The following is a 22,838-nucleotide window of genomic DNA, read 5'->3' as shown; positions in this document are numbered from 1 at the left end:
GGAGGTGGAACTAACCTGCACCGGAGTTGGAAGGCAACAGCTGCAGTGCTAAGATCCCCTGTCGGATCATGCTGACTAGGCCAATGTCAGCAGTGACCATGGAGACACCCGACTTCCTTCCAGAAGGTTCCTGTGTGGCACAAGGACTCTCCTGGCTGAGGGGTGACAAATCTACCTAGCAACGAGAAACCAACGAGATGCCGTCAGCCACACTCTGACCTTGTTCCACCCACTCCTTTTGCAGGTGCCCTGGAGTCTAACAGCCCCATACATTACCCCAGCCCTAGTGTGATTTACCCAGTACTATGCTAACCTTTAATCTTCTAGCCCTTCTCAATCCCGTTAATGTGGCTTTCCCCTGAGCTTTCACTCCTACTGGCCCCTAAGAAGGCTTCTATGGTGTTATATGCCCAATATTCTGTCTGAGCAGAGCCTGGGCTTACCAGATCACCCCATGGGGTGAGTAGAGGAGGAGATGCCGGGGCCACTAGACTTCTGCAGTCAGCACTAGGAGATGTATGTCTACACTGCAATTAGACCTGACAGCTGACTTGGGCTAGCAGGGCTCAGGCTGTGGGGCTGTTTCATTGCAGTGTACACTTCTGGGTTCGGGCTGCAGCCCAAATAGGGTCCCAGAGCTCGGACTGTAAGCCAAGCCTGGAAGTCTACACGGCAAGGAAACAGTTGCACAGCTCAAGCACCAGTCAGCTGACACAGGCCAGCCACGGGTGTCTAATTGCAGTGTGGACAGACCCTAACTCCTTCAATCTAGTGCAAGCTGCATCTCTCACAGTGCAGCCCGAGGTCTCTCTTCCAGGGCATCTAAGAAATGTAGGTCTCTTTTACCCTGTCTGGGACACTGCTCCTGGAGGCGCTGAGGACTCAGGTCATAAACAAATGTGTACCTATGTGCTTAGACCTGTACAAGCAGAACAAGTCCTGTTACAAAGACGGATACAAATGTTGCCCTGTCTTTCCCGTCATTTGCCCAAAGGCTATTGTGGGTGAAAGAGGGTGTGTGGTCCTGGGGTACATAAATATTTGTCATGTAAAACCAAGAGCAGCCATGGCCCTCCTGGTCTGGGGATGGCTTGGGACAGCTCTGCCAGCCTCATCCCATATAACTATTATTTTGTACTCTTGAACCAGGTAAGGGTAAAAAACCTTCCCAGGCACAATCACAGGGCTGCTCTCGGCTGGGGAAAGATGATACATGATCAGCAAAAATTAAAATCCCTCAGTGCACGTCGAAACCCCTTTAATTTGTTGGATCCAATAAAGTCATCAGTGTTTGCTGGCAAGGACACAGTCAACTGAAAATATAGGCAACTTCAAAAATAAAAAAAATAAATTTCAGTTCTAGCATATCCTCTGCTTCAGAGCCTCCTGCCCAAGGCCACTGCCAGTTTCTGTGGTTTTACAACGACTCTTGTTTATAAGTGTTTCTCTTCCCGCCCCCGGTGTGTGTGGCAGAATGCCACATAAACAGGGGCTGCTGATTCTATCAGGAACACAATGAGTGGGACTTGGCACAAAATGCTGACAAAGTACCTGTCAAACAGAATCTCCACAAGTCTCTTTCAGTTCTGGAAATTATAAATGTTACTCATGACATTAGCAGGTCAAACGTTTCCAATCAGAATATGAAGTTTATGGTGCCCCTTTAAATGTGTGACTCTTTGTCTAAGGTTCTCACAAACCAGCAGTAGCCACCTAAATACAGAAGCAGCTTCTGCTTTCACTACCCTGGGTTTGAGCAATTTTGTTCTTGTATTAAACCCCGATGCTGAAAACACTTACACAAGCATATAACTTTACAATGAGATTGCTCTTGCGCATAAAGTTACACACTGTGGCACTCTGTACCTCAAAGCAGCACCTTGGAGCCCCCATATTCACACTGTCATACAATTATGATCTATTTCATACAAAGCATGGCATGTAAACTATTATATGGAAGGTCATGATCTGCTGACACCCATTGTTCTGTGCAAATACATATATCATTAGTGTGTACGAAGTTATGAAATTTTGCTGAATGGTTGTTACTGAAATATTTTGTAAATTTGAGAGTCTCCACTGCTATGTGGTGATCCACTCCCAGGAGAGTGTTAAGTGACCATAAATCAGCAGGGGAGTTGTAAACAAGGGTTAAGATTTAGACTGCGGGCTTATTTTTATTTTCCTTGGTAGCTATCTCTGACCTTTTGTGCCTGATGCTTATAATCACTTAAAATCTATCTTTCTGTAATTAATACATATGTTTCATGTTTTATCTAAAACAGTACGTTTTGGTTGAAGTGATCAGTTTACAAAGGCTACTGTCTGTCCTCTCCACATCGAGAGGGGGTGGATTAGGTAATAAACATACACTGGTCAGGTACAGTTCTGGGGTGCAAGACTGGGGGATTGGGAGATTTGCTGGTGCCTTTCTCTGTGTGATTCAGGAGTGGCTCTGGGAGCATTCATGTAATCTAGCTGGGTGTGGGGCTCCACCTCCTGTTATGCTGAGTGATCACAGCGCCTGGAGGGGTTTGCTGTTGATCATTAGCAAAGCATTGAGAGACAGCCCAGGCTGGAGAGTTAAGGGGGCACGATGGTACCCCAGTTCCAGGTTGTACCCCGGGGATCCCATCACACACACAGGCGCTTGCAGGGTCAGTCTTATTCCCCCATCCCCTCCATTTCATTCCGCAGATCTTGTTCTTATGGACAGGTCGCATTGAGTTCTGAATCCCCATGACCCCGAACAGCTACTTGAGGGCACTTCCTGTTAATTTGCTAATATCTGTATCCTGCACTAAAAATCCCTCAGCCACCATTGTTTCAAAATGATGTTAGGAACAGCTGGGCCTCACTGTTTCTGCAGCTCAAGAGTCAGCTGTTACACCAAACAGGAAGCTGCTCAAGCCACCCTTCCCATGTTAGTACTAACACTGAACCCCGCTGTGACATGAACTACCTGGGAGCGGGAGTGCAGAGGTGGGGTCTGCCCACTGATCTCAAATAAATCCAGCTGCTTAACTGTATAACCCCGAGCTAGGGTAAATATTTCCCATGTGATCCCTCCCAAATACCTCTTGGTCCTGCTTACCTACTATGGAAACCTCTCAGTCCACTTATCTCTGCAGCCAGGCGCTGTTCTCTCAGCCACTGAACGAGGCTGTTCCTCAAAAAGGACAGACTCCTAGCTGAGGCTTACATAGCATGTCCATCTTAGTACAAGCCAGCATCCTATGAACCCCTCCCAGAGGAGTGCCAGGGCAGGAAAGCAGCCCCAGAGAGCCTAGATCTCTCCTCCAGTCCATCCATCACCTCTGCCTGCCTCACCTGGGGCTTGGGTTCATACTGTTGTTGGAGCATCTCAGCCACTTTATTCTCAAAGGCACACAGCTGTGTGTAAATTTGCTGCAGGAAGGTCTCTCTCTTGGTCTCATCCAGCTGACAGCCTTGGAATAGCACCTGAGCCAGAGACACATGGGAAAGACATTACCTTAGGGTTTTAAACGGCCACCCATCACAGTGGTATCTGACCCACTGATCCAGACACACACATGCACTACCCTAAGGAAATGCAGGGGGAACACAAGAGATGGCAGGTAATTCAGTCATGACAAGAAAGGCCTCACACCAGCCACCTCTGTGTTGTGATCCTGGGAGCCACCACAACATGCACCTGTCAACCTCATTCTGGGGCAAGAGGTTCCTGCTACCCTAGGAGTCAGGGAGAGGGAAGGCACTGAACAGGAGGAAGTAGGGCTTCTTGTCCAAGCCCCTAGATGCCTCTAACTTCAGCCTAACATTTCTCAAGAAGGCAGATTTGTTCTACTCTAACACACATGCAGCCTGATCCAACTACCTGTTGATAATTGGCAGGATAAAGGAACAGTCGCCTGAAGCAAAAGAAAAAAAAATAGGGTAGAGACTAGGGAAAAAGCCTGAGCATTGGACAGTGAAGTCCACTGGTCAGGGAGGTGGGAGCCCAATCACAGCAGATAATTCACAGCAGGTCAGAGATGATGCTCTTACCATTTATATTACAGCAGTACCCACAGGCCCCAGCCACGATCAGGGCTCCATCATGCTGAGTGCTGCACAGACCCAGAGTAAGAGACAGTCCCTGCCCCAAAGAATTTACAAGATGACATGGAGGGGAACATGATGCAACACACAAGCAGAGAATTCAGGAGATAATCGGCACACAACTTGCTAGCTCCATTCTCTCCCCCTTCCCCCCCCGCGATGAGTAACAGAGTGGGGGAGAGGGAAACAACTAGAATATGGACAATTTTATTTAGATGAGTTGCACACATATACACCCTTCTCCTCCCCCGCATATGTACAGCAATCTCCATCTGCACCTCAGCCCCGGGCTAGTTTCTTGAAGGCCTCATGGAAGAAGTGGGTCTTGAGAAAGGATCTGAAGGAGGAGAGGATAATGGCCTTGCAGATCAATTGAATGTCACTAGGGGAGATGAACTAGAACAAAGCACACAGACGGTTACGGGAGAACTGGACAAGCAGGCAGTTCAGGCTGACATCAGTGACAGCGGGCTAATGGGAAGGATAGAGGGAGGTGTCCTCGTTATGTTTATTATGGTCGTGCCTAGGGACTAACCAGGATTGTGCAAGTACTGTACAGACAGAGTAATAAGCAGTCCCTGCCCCAAGCAGCTTACATTCCAAACACACAGACAGAAGACAGAGGAAAGGGATAGAATGCATCAGCAGGGTGAGAAGAGCGATGGTCTGCAAATGGCATGGTAACACTATGATTTTTGAGGGTTAAGGTTTTGGTGGGAAGGGATTAGCTACATGGGTGCCTTCTGGCCCCAACAACCAGAATTCAGTTGTTTAAACGGGAATTGCCCTTGCATGTGTGGTTTACAGAGCACCTGAGCTACGGTCCAATCTCACTAGGAAGCCACCCAAAAAAGTGAACTGAAGAGAGTTCAAGTCACACTGAGGCAAAATATATCCTAGATGTACTTCCCTAAATTAATGGCAAGCTGCTGCCCACAGATCCCCCTCTTTGCTTGGCATTGCCCACATATGCCAAATCTCAGCCTCCTGCCCACAGATACACGATGGAGCTGTGCCACACTAGAGCAGTTGCTCCTTTATAGTCTAGCATTGCACCCGACTACAGGCTCTCATGAAGCAAGACTACAGCATCATATAGCAGTGCTCAGACAACTCCCGTCTCCACTTCCCTAGGATCTCAGCAACAACCAGGGCAACAAAAAGTGCTCTCACACAAAGATTGGGGGGAGGGGAAGGAGGTAGAACTTTACCTGGTGGGACTGCAGGCCAATGATGGAGGAATATGCTTGGATGGTGACAAAGATCTCTGGCTGGTAGGTAATTTCTGAACCAGGAATTCGGAAGGGTTTTAGCAATCCCACTAGGCATCGAGAAAGGGCATGAAACACCTCATCAAAAATGATCTCCCCCGTTGAGTCATCCTGCAGAAGTACAAAAAGGAAATTTTAGCTGTTTCCCTGGTGTATTGACAAGGGTCCCTAGCACATGGAATTACACCATACAGCCTTCTAGTAATACTCTGCAGAGCCCTAGCACGGAGAGGCGAACACTCCTGAGACAGCTCCTAGCAGGCAAAACCTATGCACCGATAATCCCTGCAATAGGGGCAGGATTTTCCTGCAGGGATTATCGGTGCAGGGGTTTTGCCTGCTAGGAGCTGGCCCAGGAGTGGCACTGGCCAAGTGGCAGCTGCTGGCACACACTGCTTCTAGTGGGAGCTAACCTCTCGTGGCACACAGAGGGGAGATGCATGCTGGGAGTAAATGCACAGGAGAAAGCCCTTCCAGAACAGAGATGGCAGCAGGAGCGCCTTGTGGGCAGAGCCATGGGGTACACAGAGATGCAGAGACGTATACACTCACCACAATGCCTGTGGATGGGCTCAGGTCGAGCTCAATCACAAAGCGGTACTGTCGTGCCAGGAAGGTGACCTGTGTGGAAGGCACTAGGAGATAAGGCCTAGGCCGGACAGACTCATGTGGCTGCCATCCATTTGGCAGGATGCTGAGAACATCCAGTTCATTATCTGACTTCACCTACAGGAGAAAAGAAACAGCAAGTGAGAGAAAGCCAGGCTTGCAGGGGAGCAGGAAAAGGAACAGACAAAAAGAATTGGGCTAAAGCCTTTGACAGGAATCCTAGGCTCCCAAGGAGCAGTTGTGGCCAAAAGTCCTACAGCTTCTCTCCTACTTGGCCAAACGGCCAATGTCAGAGGGCACTGATCAGCACACAGCGCCATCCTGCCTTCAAGTCTGGGCACACGTACTCACCAGCTCTGTCTCAGGCAGAGCCCAAATGACTTGATGCAGGTGATTGAGGAACCAGGCTAGGCGCACGTTGCGGGAGATCCGATAGTCTTTCTTCATCAGCAGGAAGACCTGTCCTGCGTCTTCCACCTGCAGCAAAGGGGAACATGTCACCATATCACTAGGCAGGAGACGACCAGAGAACACAACAGCTAAGCTGCTTATTTTTCTCCATTAACAAAAACCCTTGTACAGCTAAAAGTGCATATTGCTCATCTCTGCAGATACATGCTGCTGCTCCATCCTCACCCACACCATGCCTCATCTCGAGCCAAAGCTGTAGGGTCTGGGTCAGGGATTGTGCTTTGCTAGACGTCTGTGCAGCCCCTTGTACAACAGGCCAAGGCTTAGCACCACTGTAACCCTGAACGACAGTCACAGCAGGACACCAGCACTGTTCATTAGTATCCGAGGGGTAGCCGTGTCAGTCTGGATCTGTAAAAGCAGGAAAGGGTCCTGTGGCACCTTATAGCCTAATCGATGTATTGGAGCATGAGCTTTCGTGGGTGAATGCCCATTCGTCAGACGCATGGCCAGGTATTCACCCACCAACGCTCTTGCTCCAATACATCTGTTAGTCTCGAAGGTGCCACAGGCCCCTCTGCTGCTCTGACTGTTCATTAGGGAGACGGCACAGTCCGGGCAGACCTGGGCCCACATGCTGCAGCCAGCACATGCTGCCCCCACCAGACCCAGCACCAACCCAATGGCAGCCGGCTCAGACCCTTCCTACTGGCCCCGGCCCACCTCCCCCGGCCCAGTGCCAGGCCCAGCTCCACCGACCAAGCTTCCCGCCCAGCGCTAGGCCCGGCCCGGCCCTCCCCATCGCCCGCAGGGGGCGGGCAGGCGGGCAGGACGCGCCCCCTCGCGGGGTCGGGGCGGGCCAGGGGGGTACCTCAGAGTCCGCTCGCTCGGAGGCAGCCATGTCTGCCCTGCCCCGCCCCGCCCCCTCCGGCAGGCGATGACCTCTCACCCCGTGACCCGGAAGTAGAAGGGAGCCGAGCCAGCCCCCCCCCGCGCGTCGGGAAGAGCCGGAGGCGCCGCCATGCAGGTGCGCGGGGCGCTGGGGGCGGGAACTCTCCGGCCCCCGCCCCGGGCAGGTGCGCGGGACTCAGCCGAGGGGCGGGTCATCGCCACAGGCGGCCGCGCACTCGGAGTCCGTGTGAACGTGTCCCTCGGGGGCGGGGCGGGGCATGGCTGGGGGAGACGCGGGGGCTGGGGGAGACAGAGGGGGCGGGGCATGGCTGGGGTGCTGTGTGAGACGGGGGCGGGGCATGGCTGGGGGGGCTGGGGGAGACGGAGGGGGCGGGGCATGGCTGGGATGCTGTGTGAGGGGGTGGGGCATGGCTGGGGGGGCTGTGGGAGACGGAGGGGGCGGGGCATGGCTGGGGGGGCTGGGGGAGACGGGGGGGGCGGGGCATGGCTGGAGGGGGGGCTGTGTGTGGCGGGGCATGGCTGGGGGGGCTGTGGGAGACGGAGGGGGTGGGGCATAGCTGGGGGGGCTGGGGAAGACGGAGGGGGGTGGGACATAGCTGGGGTGCTGTGTGAGGGGGCGGGGCATGGCTGGGGGGGCTGTGGGAGACGGGGGGGCTGTGGGAGACAGAGGGGGCGGGGCATGGCTGGGGTGCTGTGTGAGGGGGTGGGGGGCGGGGCATGGCTGGGGGCGCTGTGTGAGACGGAGGGGGGTGGGACATAGCTGGGATGCTGTGTGAGGGGGGCGGGGCATGGCTGGGGGGGCTGTGGGAGACGGAGCGGGCGGGGCATGGCTGTGGGTGTGGTGTGGGGGGCTGTGTAAGACGGAGGGGGGGCATAGCTGGGGGGCTGTGTGAGACGGAGGGGGATGGGACATGGCTGGGGTGCTGTGTGAGGGGGTGGGGCATAGCTGGAGGGGGTGCTGTGTGAGACAGGGGGCGGGGCATAGCTGGAGGGGGTGCTGTGTGAGACAGAGGGGGCGGGGCATGGCTGGGGTGCTGTGTGAGGGGGGTGGGGCGGGACATGGCTGGGGGGGCTGGGGGAGACGCGGGGGCTGTGGGAGACGGAGGGGGTCGGGCATGACGGGGGGCTGTGTGAGCTGGAGGGGGCGGGGCATAGCTGGAGGGGGCGCTGTGTGAGACGGGGGTGGGGCATGGCTGGAGGGGGGCTGTGGCTGATAGAGCTGGAGGGTCCTGCGGTAGGAGCAGCACGGTTACTTCACCTCCATCCAGCCCTGGGGCCCTGCTGCTGGCAGCCCCTGCCCCAGAAAGCCTTTGACAAGGTCCCTCACCAAAGGCTCTTACGTAAATTAAGTTGTCATGGGTTAAGAGGGAAGATCCTTTCATGGATTGAGAATTGGTTAAAAGACAGGGAACAAAGGGTAGGAATAAATGATAAATTTTCAGAATGGAGAGGGGTAACTAGTGATGTTCCCCAAGGGTCTGTCCTAGGACCAATCCCATTCAATTTATTCATAAATGATGTGGAGAAAGGGGTAGACAGTGAGGTGGCAAAGTTTGCCACCTGCTCAAGATAGTTAAGACCAAAAAAGCAGACACTGAAGAACTTCAAAAAGATCTCACAAAACTAAGTGATTGGGCAACAAAGTGGCAAATTAAATTTAATGTAGATAAATGTAAAGTAATGCACATTGGAAAAAATAATCCCAATTATACATACAATATGTTGGGGGCTAATTTAGTTACAACTAATCAGGAAAGAGAACTTGAAGTCATCAAAAAGAACGAGGAGTACTTGTGGCACTTTAGAGATTAACAAATAAGGTGCCACAAATACTCCTCATTCTTTTTCCTGATACAGACTAACATTTTATTGCTGGGTGAGTTAGGGGTACCCCTGTTGTGGCCCCATGTGGCAGGTAGGATTTTAGACAGCTTACGGTCCTTTTTCCTTTGTAGAGAGGTGAAGTGTGTAATGTAGATCTCCTGTCTTATTTTAGTAAAGTCCATTGGTGTGGAGGGTTGGTTATTTATGAAAGTCTCCAGGTTGGAGAGCTCTTTCTTGATGTTTTTCTGTTTGCTGTATAGGATGCTGATCAGGTGGTTCCTCAGTTTCTTAGATAATGTATGGCATCTCTCACTGTGGTCTGTGCAGTATGTAGATAGCAAGGGATTTTTCACCTTCAGTCCATTAGGTATGATGTCCATATATGATGTTATATATGCCAGCAATGCCCCTCTGCTATGTACATTGGCCAAATTGGACAGTCACTACGCAAGAGGATAAATGGACACAAGTCAGATATCAGGAATGGCAATATACAAAAACCTGTAGGAGAACACTTCAACCTCCCTGGCCACACAATAGCAGATGTAAAGGTAGCCATCTTACAGCAAAAAAACTTCAGGACCAGACTCCAAAGAGAAACTGCTGAGCTCCAGTTCATTTGCAAATTTGACACCATCAGATCAGGATTAAACAAAGACTGTGAATGGCTATCCAACTACAGAAGCAGTTTCTCCTCCCTTGGTGTTCACACCTCAACTGCTAGCAGAGCACCTCACCCTCCCTGATTGAACTAACCTCGTTATCTCCACACTGATTTATACCTGCCTCTGGAGATTTCCATTACTTGCATCTGAAGAAGTGAGGTTCTTACCCACGAAAGCTTATGCTCCCAATACTTCTGTTAGTCTCAAAGGTGCCACAGGACCCTCTGTTGCTTTTTACAGATTCAGACTAACACGGCTACCCCTCTGATACTAGAATAATGAGAGTTTAAGGAGAAAAGTGAGGGTGAGGATCAGAGTGGGCAGTGAGGGAGATCAGGAGATAAATAATAATAAATAATATATGGAGATATACCTATCTCATAGTACTGGAAGGGACCTTAAAAGGTCATTGTGTCCAGCCCCCTGCCTTCACTAGCAAGACCAAGTACTGATTTTGCCCCAGATCCCTAAGTGGCCCCCTCAAGGATTGAGCTCAGAACCCTGGGTTTAGCAGGCCAATGCTCAAACCACTGAGCTATCCCTGGTTCACTGGGGCAAGTGGAGGGGTTAGAGGAAGAGAGCAGATGAGACACTTTTGTATGTGTGACAGTGCAGAAGGAGAGATGTTGGAGGGGAAGGGTGAAGGGAAAGGCAAGCTGAGGGGAGGGGGAAGGTCATGTCGTATTTCGTCAACAAAATTGGTGAGATCCTGTGGCAGGAGAAGGGGTGTGTTTGAAGAGTGGGGCCATGTCTGCATTATGGACCTTACAGCGGCACAGCTACATCGCTGCAGCTGCGTCACTGTAAGAGCTCCTATGCAGACGCTCTACGCCGGGGGAAGAGAGCGCTCTCTTGCCGGCATGATTAAACCACCCCCAACGAGCAGCGGTAGCTATGTCAGTTGGAGAGTGTCTCCTGCCAGCATAGTGCTGTCCGCACTGGTGTTTTTGTCAGTGAAACTTATGTCAGTAAGGGATGTGTGTTTTCACACCCCGACCCACAAAAGTTTTGTCAACAAAAGTGCTAGTGTAGACAAAGCCTGAGTCAAAGGTGGTGAAAAGGCAGTTGGCATTGCAGCCATAGGAGTCAGTGAAGTTGAAGAAGTAATGTTGTTTAGCTAGGAAGATGGCAGAACTGAAACGGGTGAGAACAGATTTGTAGTGGAGGAAGTCAGCCTGCTCATCCATAAGAGATGCTCTGCAGTGTGAGAGCGGGCACAGAGGAAACAGATGTTGGGGGTGAGCCAAGGTTGGGGATTGGCAAGGTGGACCTTGTGATGAGAGAGAGGGTCGAAAGAATCAAGGGTGGAGGTGAGTGAAGCCTGAAGGGAATCAACAATTCTATGAAGGGAGGAGAGGGCTGAGAGCAAAGGAGAAGCGCTGGTGGGCTGGAGGCAAACAGAAAAGGCGAGTGCCAGGGCGGGAGGGCAGGGCTGATGGGTGGTGCTGTAAGAGGGCTGGTGGTGGTCAGAGAGAGGGAACACAACAGTTAGAAAGAGCAGTGCTTGGTGAAGACTGAGTCAAGTGAATGGCCCTTTTGGTGAGTGCAAGAGTTGCACCAGGGCTGCAGGTTGAATGAAGGGTAAGGAAATGTGCAGCTGAGAGGTTGGATGGGTTATCAACATGGACGTTGAAGTCACTGAGGATGAATGTGGGAGATTGCCAGGAGAGGAAGGAGAGCCAGAGGGAGGCTGATGGGGAGGAGCGAAGTTGATGGTAGATGAGAGCACGGTGGCATGGGAGAGGAGAGGAGAGAAGAGGCACATGCAGTGCTGTTCAAGGTAGGGGAGGAAGGAGAGGATGGAAGCTGTAGGAGCAGGAGAAGAGAGGTCCAACACTTCCACTACGATCTGATCCAGGGTGGGAACTGTAAGAGAAGGAGGGGCCTCATAAGAGGGCAGCTGCAAAGGCTGGATGAGACGAAGGGATCCAGGTCTCTGTGAGAACCAGGAGCTGGTAGGAGGGAGATATGAAGAGTTTGTGGATGGCTGTGATCTTTTTAGAAATGGTGTGGTGTTCCAAAGAGAGAGAGGGTAGGGCATGGGAGTGGAGGAGAATAGGTATGAGGTTGGGAATGGTGCCATGAGGGGCCAGAAGTGATGGTGGATGTGTGTGGGAGGTGGAGCGGGTAGGGATGGAGGGAGGACCAGGGCTGGTGCAAATGTCAGCAGAGGTGAGGAGGAGGAGGAGGTCGTAGAGAAGGATGTGGATGTGGGATCTGGATTTGTGGTGGTGGGAGGAGTGGTAGATTGGAATGGGATGAGTAGAGCTGGTGGGAACCGTAGAGGGGGGATGGTAACCAGGATGGGAAGATGGACCCGGTGGGGGGGAAGGGAGGAGGATGGAGAAGGATGGTTGCTCTGAGACAGGAAGGGTGTGGTGAGAGCCATGCCTGTAAAAAGACTGTGTCATGATCTGCTTTCCCAATCAGCATTCCCTTCCCATTGTTTGCTCTCTCCCACCCTCCTTGGCGTATTATTATTCTCTTTGTGGTTTACATTGGTAAATTATTGGGGCAGGGACCTAGTCCAACTGTGTTTCATAAAGAATTTTGTGCAACTCTGCTACTGTGTAAGTAACATATAGTAGCCGAAATCCTAGGGTGCTTTTTGTAAGAGTCCGGGGTTTGACTCAGCTTCCTAGGCTGCAGATACTCACCATCTGTTAGGTGGCATGCTGTGCCCCAGTTGTCTGCCACCCTCCATCCCAAAGGATGTCCGTGAGATGGCTGTATGTCGGTATGAAACACTTCGAAATGAAAGGCAGTAGTCAACTCTCTTTGTGGGTCTAGGTACTTGTATGACCCTAACCACCGCAGTGTCTGAGCACCAGCCACAAATTAAAAATGGCAGATGAAACATGGGAGCCTACAGGTTCCATGGCCACTGGAGATTACAAGTGGTCAGTGTGAGACCAAAGGCAGCGGGTGAGGGAAAGAGGCTGGTACCTGAGTCTGAGGTGGGTACCTAAGGGGGTCAGGTCGAGTGGTGCTTAGGAAATCCAGGAGAGACCAGCTGCCTGTGAGCTGCACGAGACTGAGTTCCTGGCCGAAGGGAAATGGGGCTGTGACAGAAGAAACCCCGGGCATTTTATCTCCAGCATGTTTCTCTCCTGGAAGAATGGTATTGCTCTATCTGCTAAGGGGAAGTGGGGCGATGCATATATTTGTATCTGGTAACCTCTGTGCATTTCTGGGGCTGAGGAGAGCACTAGGCCTTGTCCTAACTCCTCTCTTTCCCGCTTTCTGCAGAGGGAGGAGAAGCAGCTCGAATTGTCCCTGGAGGCGCTTATTAGCCAGGTGGCTGACCTGAAGAATTCCTTGGTCAGCTTCATCTATAAGCTAGAGAATGAGTATGACCGGCTCACCTGGTAAGAGGGTGTGCATGTTTGCGAGTGTGGGGTGTCATGGCTAATCTGTCCTGTTGTGCAAGATGTGCTCTACATTCTGCTTGCTGGGGTTCACAGAGACCTTATTTCCAGCTGCTAAATCCCATGTAAAGAATCCCCACCCAAAAAATCTTTTCTTAATATTTACTTTTCATGTTAGCAATTGCTGGTGTTGCCACATGACTGTCAGGTGATTTTGGAGGGGAGGTGCCCACGCACTGGGTTTGGCAGATGATCTTCTGAACAAAGAAGCAGCCACAAGCCTTGTAGAAGGAGTGCAAACTACAGAGGTGCCTGCTCCTTGTGTTGGTTCCTGAGCAAAGTGTGCTTCGGAACCAGTCAGGAATGGAGTAAGCAGGGACCCCCCCCTTGCTCTGTATAGATTCTAAGGCCAGAAGGAACCACTGTGATCATCTACTCAACCCTCTTATATAGTACAGGCCATAGAACTTCTAGGGAATGTAGGGATGGTCGTGCACGATATTCTTCACTCTAGAAAGGGTCTGGTTCTGCCATCTGATCTAATGTGGGTGGTTTTCTTGCTTGTTAGTCCAGTGTTGCAATTGATTTCTAAATCTCAGTTTGGGTCTTTGTCCTAGGGTTTTTATGCAGCACCTATCACCACAGTATTGAAGTGTTTGAGGGAGACACATCTCTCCCTATATGCTGTCATGACTTTTCAAAGGTTTGGTCTTTGCCCAGAGATTAACTTCATAGGAGAGTTTGAGCACAATCCTCTCTGGTGTTTCTGAGGTCACAGAGTGTGAACTCCCCACTTTTCCCACTTCTAAAAATGGCCACATTTTACACATTCAGATGCCATGGTGATGGGCACGGTGTAAGACCCTAGAAAGAATAGAATTACCCTACACAGTTCAGTAGTGCATATGCTCTGAAATGTGACCTTGTCTTGTGAGTTAGTCCTTATGGAAAGGAATGTCCACCCCCAAGGAAAGGAAGGAGCATTTCCATATATAGGACTCAATTAATAAAGAATTAAAGGAAGGCAATGTAACTGATTCCAATGAACATGGGTTTATGGAAAATAGATCCTGTCAAACTAACTTAACATCTCTATTTGATGAGATTGCAAGTTTGGTTGATAAAGGGATTTGTGTTGACGTAATATAAATAGACTTCTGTGAAGTGTTTGACTTGGTACTGCACACCATTTTGCCCGGAAAAAAACAAAACAAAAAACTAGAAGGATATAAAATGTACGTGGCATACATAGAATGGGTTAAAAACTAGCTAACTGGTCTCAAAAGGTAATTGTAATGATCATCAAGTGGATGTGTTTCCAGTGGTGTCTCGCAGGGATTTGTTACGCTGTTTAACATTTGTATCTGTGAGCTGGAGGAAAGCACAACATCATCACTGATAAAATTTGCATATGACACCAAAATTAGGGGAAGTTGTAAATAATGAAGAGGACAGGTCACTGATTCAGAGTGATTTGGATCTCCTGGTTAAGCTGGGCGCAAACAAGGAATGTGTGTTTTAATACAGCTAAATGGATACATCTGGGAACGGAACGTAGGCCATACTTACAGAACGGGGGACTCTATCCTAGGAAGCTGTGACTCTGAAAATTTTTTGGCAGTCGTGGTGGATAAGCATTTGAACATGAGCTCCCAGTACTGTGGCCAAAAGAGCTAATGTTATCCTGGGATGAATAAACAGGGGAGTCTTAAATAGGAGTAAAAGAGTTTATTTTTCCTCTATATTTTTCACTGTTGTGGCTGCTGCTGGAATACTATGTCTAGTTCTAGTGCCCACAATTCAAGAAAGATGTTGATAAATTGGAGAGGGGTCAGAGAAGAGCCACAAGAATGAATAAAGGATTAGAAAACCTGCCTTATAGTGATAAACTAAAATAGCTCAATCTATTTACCTTAACAAAGAGAAGGTTAAGGACTGATTTACAGACTATAAGTACGATACCTACATGGGGAAAAAATATTTAATAATGGGCTCTTCAGTCTAGCTGAGAAAGGTCTAACACGATCCAATGGCTGATACAATCTAGACATATTCAGACTGGAAATAAGGTGTAAATTTTTGACAGTGAGAGTATTTAATCGTTGAAAAAAATTACCAAACGTCTCGGTCAATTCTCTGTCACTGGCAATTTTTAAATCGAGATTGAATGTTTATCTAGAAGATGTGCTCTAGGAATTATTTTGGGGCAGTTTTCTGGCCTGTGCTGTACAGGAGGTCAGACTAGATGATCACAATGGTCCTTTCTGGCCTTGGAATTTGTGAATCTATGAATGAATATTCAAAGGCACAGACCGGTGGATCTGGTCAGGCTTCTCAGCATTCTCAGATCTGAAAGTTCACTGAAAGGAAAGATCCAGCTGGATTTTATCCCTGCCTAGAGATGGCTTTCAGATCTGTCTGCCCATACCACCAGCAGTCATCCTCCATAGGGGTTCTAGCAAAGGCAATGTACGAGGCCTTGTATGATCTATCCTCAGTTCTGAGCTGCATCCTTGGTTCGGCACTGGCCTGCAGCTCCTTGGTACCAAACTGAGGCAGGTACAATTCCAAGGGAGACTGGGATCGTCGTTAAATCGGGAACTTCAGCGGAGCCTTGAGCTCCTTAATCGCAGCCAGGGACAGAATCCCACTGAGATCTGAGAGAGACCAGATCCATCTCATTCTTTTACTGCTCCTGATTAGGGCCACGATATCTTTCTCTGTATCTGACCCAGGCCATCCCCCCAGCCCCACCCTATGTGTGGCAGTAAAAATTGTAGTTGTTGCTTTGAATCTTTGTCCATGTGGATCTTACATGATGCGCTTGGGCCTCGTGCATGAAACTGTGTGCGTGGCTCCCCAAGCACACCTTGAGTGGGATCCACTTGGAGAAGACCTCTTGAAAACCCACATTTACGATACGATAAGTAAATTGTTTGTTCCACATTTCTTGGTCTTGCCAGCTATGCCACCTGACCCCTGCAAAAACATAGCTCTTGCATTTGTTGTTTGACGTTGCTGTGCATTTGCCTAGAGGTTTTTGATGTCAATCACATAATGACATTCACCTTCTGAAGGACATTCAGGACAAAATGGCTGAGCTGCTAACTAAACTATGCAGTCTCTCTTTAATGTCAGCTACTACAGTGAAGCATTGGAGAGAGTCACTGTTTATACACAGCATTGTAAAAGGCCTGCAGAATTGTCAGAACCTCCCTGATGATTTTCCAAGAAATCAAAGGAAGTTGAAGGGGGCTTTGCTGATGGTATTTATTAAGCAAACTTCCCACCTGAAACATTCTCTACTTCGTTGGCTCTTAATCTCAACAGCCAAACCATGAGCACGTTCTCTACTCCTAGTGCCAGGTGCTGGGTAGAAGTTAAAGGGTGTCTCAGGCACTGCCATACGGGTCACAATGGGAAATGAGCGATGAGGAAAACTGCATCTCTTTCTGTGCATGTAATTTAAAACCTACAGGCATCTCCTCCCCCTTTTCCCTTCCAGTGGTGCTGGGAATGGCACCACCCATGGCATCATACAGGGGGAGGGGGAGTTATTAGTCCCTGCTTTGAGGCAGGCTTCTTTCACAAATACCAGAGACCACTCTTCCTCCCCCAGCCTGCTCTGCCCCTGGGTCTGGGGGTCTTGCAGAGACGAGTGGATGACGAGCTGCGGCTGAGCGGTGAAAGAGCTCTCTCTGTCTCCTGCATCCGTTTCCTGGCCTCACTCATCGCCTTTCCCTTCCCAGGCCCTCAGTACTGGACAGTTTTGCACTGCTCTCAGGCCAGTTGAACACGCTGAACAAAGTGCTGAAGCATGAGAAGACGCCCCTAATGCGCAACCAGGTCATCATCCCCCTGGTGCTATCTCCAGACCGTGATGAGGAGATCATGGTAAGAACCTGGCAGCTCTGCTCTGCTGAGAGATGCCCATGGAGCGCTGGAATGTGCTTCAGGCACTAGCTCCAACTCACCTACAACCTCCTAATGCTTAACACACACAGCCTTTCCACAGAAGGAAGAGGGGAATGAACACTTTGCGGGAGGGGTAGCTCATCCCAGAGCTGCTGTGTGGAGAGGTTTCACCTGCGAACTTGCACTTTGGTACAGTCTATATTCCTTGTTCCTCTTTGTGAAAATGCAGTCACCGTGCAGCCAAGGCCCCCAGAAAGAGATCCCCTGTACTGACAGGCCTCCCCACTGACTGCCTCTTGCACCGTGTCCTCGGCTAACTGACCAACAGGGAAGTAAATTCCACAGTCCAAGACACGCCACTAAGAACTCCCAGGCCCCCCGATATTGAAATGTGGGGGCTGTTAGCACAAGCATCCCAGCTAAACGGGCAGTCATGGCAGGAATCGCCTTGGGAGAGAAGAGGGATCTCGGGTAGCCCCTAGAATGTTTGGATACCATGAGGACAGGCGTAGTGTAAGAACCTAATTAGATAATTAGATAGGACCCAAACCTTTTAATGCTCTGTAGATCAAAATCCCTCAACAGCAAATTGTTAGCAGGGCTCTAGCTTCCTAGCCAGTGTTCTTTGCTCCAGTTGTGTGACTGCTGTGCTGGAGGGTTGGGCTCTGAGCACAGATTCTCCAATTGTTCCAGCGACAGACAGAAGGGCGTGTGCCAGTCTTCAGCCATGAGGTGGTGCCGGACCACCTCCGTACCAAGCCCGACCCTGAGGTGGAGGAGCAGGAGAAGCAGCTGATCACAGATGCAACTCGAATCAGCTCTGATGTGGCACAGGTAGGGGAGGAACAGCTAGGTGCTGCACCCACCTTCAACCCAGAGAACAGGCGCAGGCTCCCCATTTCTCTGTCTCGCTCCTGAGTTGCTACATCCTGCCATTCTGTCCTGGTTGCAATTTGCTTTTCTTCTAGGCCCTTCTCCCTTTCCCCTTCTGTGATTTCTCCAGCTGCCCCAGACCATAGGGCTCCACCTCCTCCTAAAGTGACAGCACTGTAACCACTTCCCATTCTGTAGGAATTGCTGTTTGATCAGCAGAGATGAGGAGTACACAGTCGTTCACATGGCTGTTCCCGGCCAACCTTTTATTGGACCCAGGCTCCCTAAATGCCTGCACTCAGTCACGCAGCTGCTGGGAAAGGTTTTACACACTAACCTCGCTGTCCTGTACCATGCTGGAGATGTCCTTGCATTTTCTCATTATTTTCACTTTGCAGAAACAGATCCAGAGCCTGAACAAAATGTGCTCAAATCTGCTGGAGAAAATCAGCAAGGAGGAGCGAGAGTCTGAGAGTGGAGGTATGGCACTGGGGTGGAGGTGGGGTACAGAGTCCAAGGGGAAGGCTTGAGAGGCCAAGTCGAACACAAACCATAGAGCATGGGGATAGCAGAAGGGCCTTATGGGAGAAGAGTTCGGGATGGGCGGAGGGAGGAGAGGCTGAGCCAGGAGACCCATTTTTTAGAAAGGAATCCAGACGGCGTGAGATGGGTTTCCTTTGTGCCAGGCATTAGGTATTCTGTGCTTTAGGGAAATCTAATTGATCCAAACTAGCATCATTCAGGTGAGTTCTGATCTTATCAGGAATGTCATTCTGGCCATCTCTGCAGCTTCACTTTACATCCCGCTACGTGACCCTAAATGCTGCTCCTGGAGTTTGCCAACACAGTATCTTAATCAGCATAATTTAATTAGAATGACCATGCAAATACAGAAGAAAACAAGAAACCCCTTAGCCATGTTCTGAATGAGTCGAGAATGTGCCAGCTGGTAGCTTTGCCCTTGGGTTGTTCGTGCCCTGTGATTAAAGGTGTGTTTCAAGACGTGCAGCAGCCTGCTCTGTCTCACTTTGTGACACAGTGTTGAGCACCCTTGCATTTTATCTCCCGCCACGCTTCTGTCTGCATAAACAGCACTGCTCCATGCAGGCTGCTAGTTCTTGTTTTTTCCGTGCTGATGTTGTGAGTGGTGCTGTCCAAGATCCAAAATATAGGTTTTCTCTGCTTCAGAGGGCTTGTCATCTAACCAAGACAGACGTGTAGCAGACAGGACACCCTGGGAAGCCCAGAATGTAGGGTGGGGGTGAGGGGGGGCTAAGGTATTTGCTTTGCTGTTATCGACTCGTTATTAGGGGCTGTCACATTTTGGGGTTCCACCCAGGCCAGGGAGAGGCCCTGTTACTCTGCTCTGCTGCTGTGACTCTCAGCCTGCAGCCACCAGACAAGCATGCAGCCACCAGACAAGCATGCAGCCACCAGACAAGCATGCAGTGCCCCGAGTGTGTGTGCTCTGCAGCCCTGATTCAGCGATTGACTCCAGCAGCCCCCACCCTGGTCTTCCCCGGCCTTGACCTCAACACCCCCCCAAGCCCCAAAGCACCCCAAAACCGTCTGGCCTGAATGCCCCAGCCCGCTCTGGGGACACGTTTGTTGCTCCTCTAAAGAGACAAAATCGCCGTTCGCTGCTTTAACTGGAGTTAACAATCACTTCAGCTCAGACGCAGCACTAGGTTGGTTTAGATAAAAGGGAAACAAAAGTATTAGCACAAAGAGACAGCTCAACCCAACCATCTCATTTCCTTCCAAGTGCAACACTGGGACGGATATGGACATTCTCCGGATCTTGTGGATCTGTAATAGCTTTGATAAGCGCCTTTATTCTCTTAGGATAGTCAGTCAGTTTAGTTTGTTAGCCAGTAGTTCATAGTAAATAGCATTAGTCTAGGTTTTAGTGTCTAGTGACAGTACCAGTGTCCGTGGTGGGGTCAAAGAAGCATGGCTTTAAAAGATGTGTGTTATGTTCCATGGTCTGCCCCTAGCTTTGGATGCCCACACCAGGTGTTTCAAATGCCTAGAGAAAAGACACCGTCCTTCCTGTTCTCTAAGGTGCCACAAGTACTCCTGTTCTTCCTGTTATGCTGTCTGTCGCACATTCACTCCCCATGTCCAGCAGGAGAGACAAAAGATTTCAAGCCCTCTTATTACAAGAAGTTTTGACTGTTACCCCCGATTCCAAAGGGGTATCAGAATCATCTGAGGGAAAAAACAGGTGGCCTAAATCAGCCCCAGGCATTTCTGGATTGAGGAAGTCAATTACGCCGAAGGCATCAGCCTCTGCACTGAGCTCTAGTTCCAAGGCAACCGAGCATTCAGTAGCTAAACATTCAGACCCCATTGCCAGAAAGGTACAGCCCTCTACTGAGACCCTTCAGGACAGAGGACTTAAACCCCCTGACATCATGTCAGACCTGGGGACATCAGTTCAAGCAAACAGAAAGCCAAGATGAAACGTACCTCGGAGCTGGAAAAGTTTTCCCATTTCAGGTTATTCATCAGATCCCTTGGTTTGTGAATTCAGTGTGGGTCCAACGTTGGCTAAGGATCCGCAGGCTAAAAACATAATAGCCCTGTATCTTACCAATGTAAAGTATCCAAAGAATCCAAAATATCCATCTAAATTGAGCACTTCATCTCTTCTGGTTCTTTCTATCATGGTGTAGTCCTAAGTGGAGCACAGAATCTGGTCCAAGAGGTGAATATAGCTGGGCCGCTTGGTAATAGTGACCATAATATAATTAAATTTAACATCCCTGTGGCGGGGAAAACACCACAGCAGCCCAACACTGGAGCATTTAATTTCAGAAAGGGGAACTGCACAGTAATGAGGAAGTTAAACTGAAATTTAAAGGTTTCAGAGTAGCAGCCGTGTTAGTCTGTATCCGCAAAAAGAAGAACAGGAGGACTTGTGGCACCTTAGAGACTAACAAATTTATTAGAGCATAAGCTTTCGTGGACTACAGCCCACTTCTTCGGATGCATATAGAATGGAACATATATTGAGGAGATATATATACACACATACAGAGAGCATAAACAGGTGGGAGTTGTCTTACCACCTCTGAGAGGCCAATTAATTAAGAGAAAAAAAACTTTTGAAGTGATAATCAAGCTAGCCGAGTACAGACAGACAGTTAGATAACAAGTGTGAGAATACTTACAAGGGGAGATAGATTTAATGTTTGTAATGGCTCAACCATTCCCAGTCCTTATTTAAACCGGAGTTGATTGTGTCTAGTTTGCATATCAATTCTAGCTCAGCAGTTTCTCGTTGGAGTCTGTTTTTGAAGTTTTTCTGTTGTAATATAGCCACCCGCAGGTCTGTCACTGAATGACCAGACAGGTTAAAGTGTTCTCCCACTGGTTTTTGAGTATTTTGATTCCTGATGTCAGATTTGTGTCCATTAATTCTTTTGCGTAGAGACTGTCCGGTTTGGCCAATGTACATGGCAGAGGGGCATTGCTGGCACATGATGGCATATATCACATTGGTAGATGTGCAGGTGAACGAGCCCCTGATGGTATGGCTGATGTGATTAGGTCCTATGATGATGTCACTGGAATAGATATGTGGACAGAGTTGACATCGGGGTTTGTTACAAGGATAGGTTCCTGGGTTAGTGGTTTTGTTCAGTGATGTGTGGTTGCTGGTGAGTATTTGCTTTAGGTTGGGGGGTTGTCTGTAAGCGAGGACAGGTCTGTCTCCCAAGATCTGTGAGAGTAAAGGATCATCTTTCAGGATAGGTTGTAGATCTCTGATGATGCGCTGGAGAGGTTTTAGTTGGGGGCTGAAGGTGACAGCTAGTGGTGTTCTGTTATTTTCTTTGTTGGGCCTGTCTTGTAGGAGGTGACTTCTGGGTACTCGTCTGGCTCTGTCAATCTGTTTTTTCACTTCAGCAGGTGGGTATTGTAGTTTTAAGAATGCTTGATAGAGATCTTGTAGGTGCTTGTCTCTATCCGAGGGATTGGAGCAAATGCGGTTATATCTTAGAGCTTGGCTGTAGACAATGGATCGTGTGGTGTGTCCTGGATGGAAGCTGGAGGCATGTAGGTAAGTGTAGCGGTCAGTAGGTTTCCGGTATAGGGTGGTATTTATGTGACCATCGCTTATTAGCACAGTAGTGTCCAGGAAATGGACCGCTTGTGTGGATTGATCTAGGCTGAGGTTGATGGTGGGATGGAAATTATTGAAATCATGGTGAAATTCCTCAAGGGCTTCTTTTCCATGGGTCCAGATGATGAAGATGTCATCAATGTAGCGCAAGTAGAGTAGGGGCGTTAGGGGACGAGAGCTAAGGAAGCGTTGTTCTAAGTCAGCCATAAAAATGTTGGCATATTGTGGGGCCATGCGGGTACCCATAGCAGTGCCGCTGACTTGAAGGTATATATTGTCCCCAAATGTGAAATAGTTGTGGGTGAGGACAAAATCACAAAGTTCAGCCACCAGGTTAGCTGTGACATTATCAGGGATACTGTTCCTGATAGCTTGTAGTCCATCTTTGTGTGGAATATTGGTGTAGAGGGCTTCTACGTCCATAGTGGCCAGGATGGTGTTTTCTGGAAGATCACCGATGGATTGTAGTTTCCTCAGGAATTCAGTGGTGTCTCGAAGATAGCTGGGAGTGCTGGTAGCGTAGGGTCTGAGGAGAGAGTCTACATAACCAGACAAGCCTGATGTTAGGGTGCCAATGCCTGAGATGATGGGGCGTCCAGGATATCCAGGTTTATGGATCTTGGGTAGCAAATAGAATACCCCTGGTCGGGGTTCTAGGCATGTGTCTGTACAGATTTGTTCCTGTGCTTTGTCAGGGAGTTTTTTTAGCAGATGGTGTAGTTTCTTTAGGTAATCCTCAGTGGGATCAGAGGATAATGGCCTGTAGAATGTGGTGTTA

At 49.5% G+C, this 22,838-nt stretch overlaps 2 protein-coding genes across 18 annotated transcripts in view; one reads left to right on the top strand and one right to left on the bottom strand.

The window, feature by feature from the left end:
* The window catches only part of SZT2 (SZT2 subunit of KICSTOR complex), a 67,313-nt gene extending 59,962 nt beyond the window's left edge, over positions 1 to 7,351 (bottom strand). For 13 of the 16 annotated variants that reach the window (XM_065553671.1, XM_065553680.1, XM_065553682.1 and 10 more), the window contains exons 1-6: positions 7,246 to 7,351; positions 6,315 to 6,440; positions 5,907 to 6,080; positions 5,295 to 5,465; positions 3,331 to 3,462; positions 16 to 175 (exon numbers count right to left, since the gene is read on the bottom strand). In XM_065553671.1, the coding sequence (XP_065409743.1) occupies positions 16 to 175; positions 3,331 to 3,462; positions 5,295 to 5,465; positions 5,907 to 6,080; positions 6,315 to 6,440; positions 7,246 to 7,275 (793 nt within the window). In that variant the 5' untranslated portion in view covers positions 7,276 to 7,351. The other 3 variants (XM_065553677.1, XM_065553676.1, XM_065553679.1) reach the window with 3 other exon arrangements.
* MED8 (mediator complex subunit 8) overlaps positions 7,266 to 22,838 on the top strand; it is a 30,186-nt gene continuing 14,613 nt past the window's right edge. Inside the window, exons 1-5 of one of the 2 annotated variants that reach the window (XM_005307107.5) lie at positions 7,266 to 7,401; positions 13,025 to 13,143; positions 16,893 to 17,037; positions 17,752 to 17,892; positions 18,330 to 18,411. In XM_005307107.5, the coding sequence (XP_005307164.1) occupies positions 7,396 to 7,401; positions 13,025 to 13,143; positions 16,893 to 17,037; positions 17,752 to 17,892; positions 18,330 to 18,411 (493 nt within the window). In that variant the 5' untranslated portion in view covers positions 7,266 to 7,395. Of the gene's footprint in view, positions 7,451 to 13,024; positions 13,144 to 16,892; positions 17,038 to 17,751; positions 17,893 to 18,329; positions 18,412 to 22,838 lie in introns of both variants that reach the window. The other variant, XM_065553690.1, reaches the window with a different exon arrangement.

The sequence above is a fragment of the Chrysemys picta genome, chromosome 8 (assembly GCF_011386835.1).
Source record: "Chrysemys picta bellii isolate R12L10 chromosome 8, ASM1138683v2, whole genome shotgun sequence".
Lineage (NCBI taxonomy): Eukaryota > Metazoa > Chordata > Testudines > Emydidae > Chrysemys > Chrysemys picta.
Note: the sequence above shows the minus strand (reverse complement) of the source record. Positions and strands in the feature narration are given on the sequence as shown.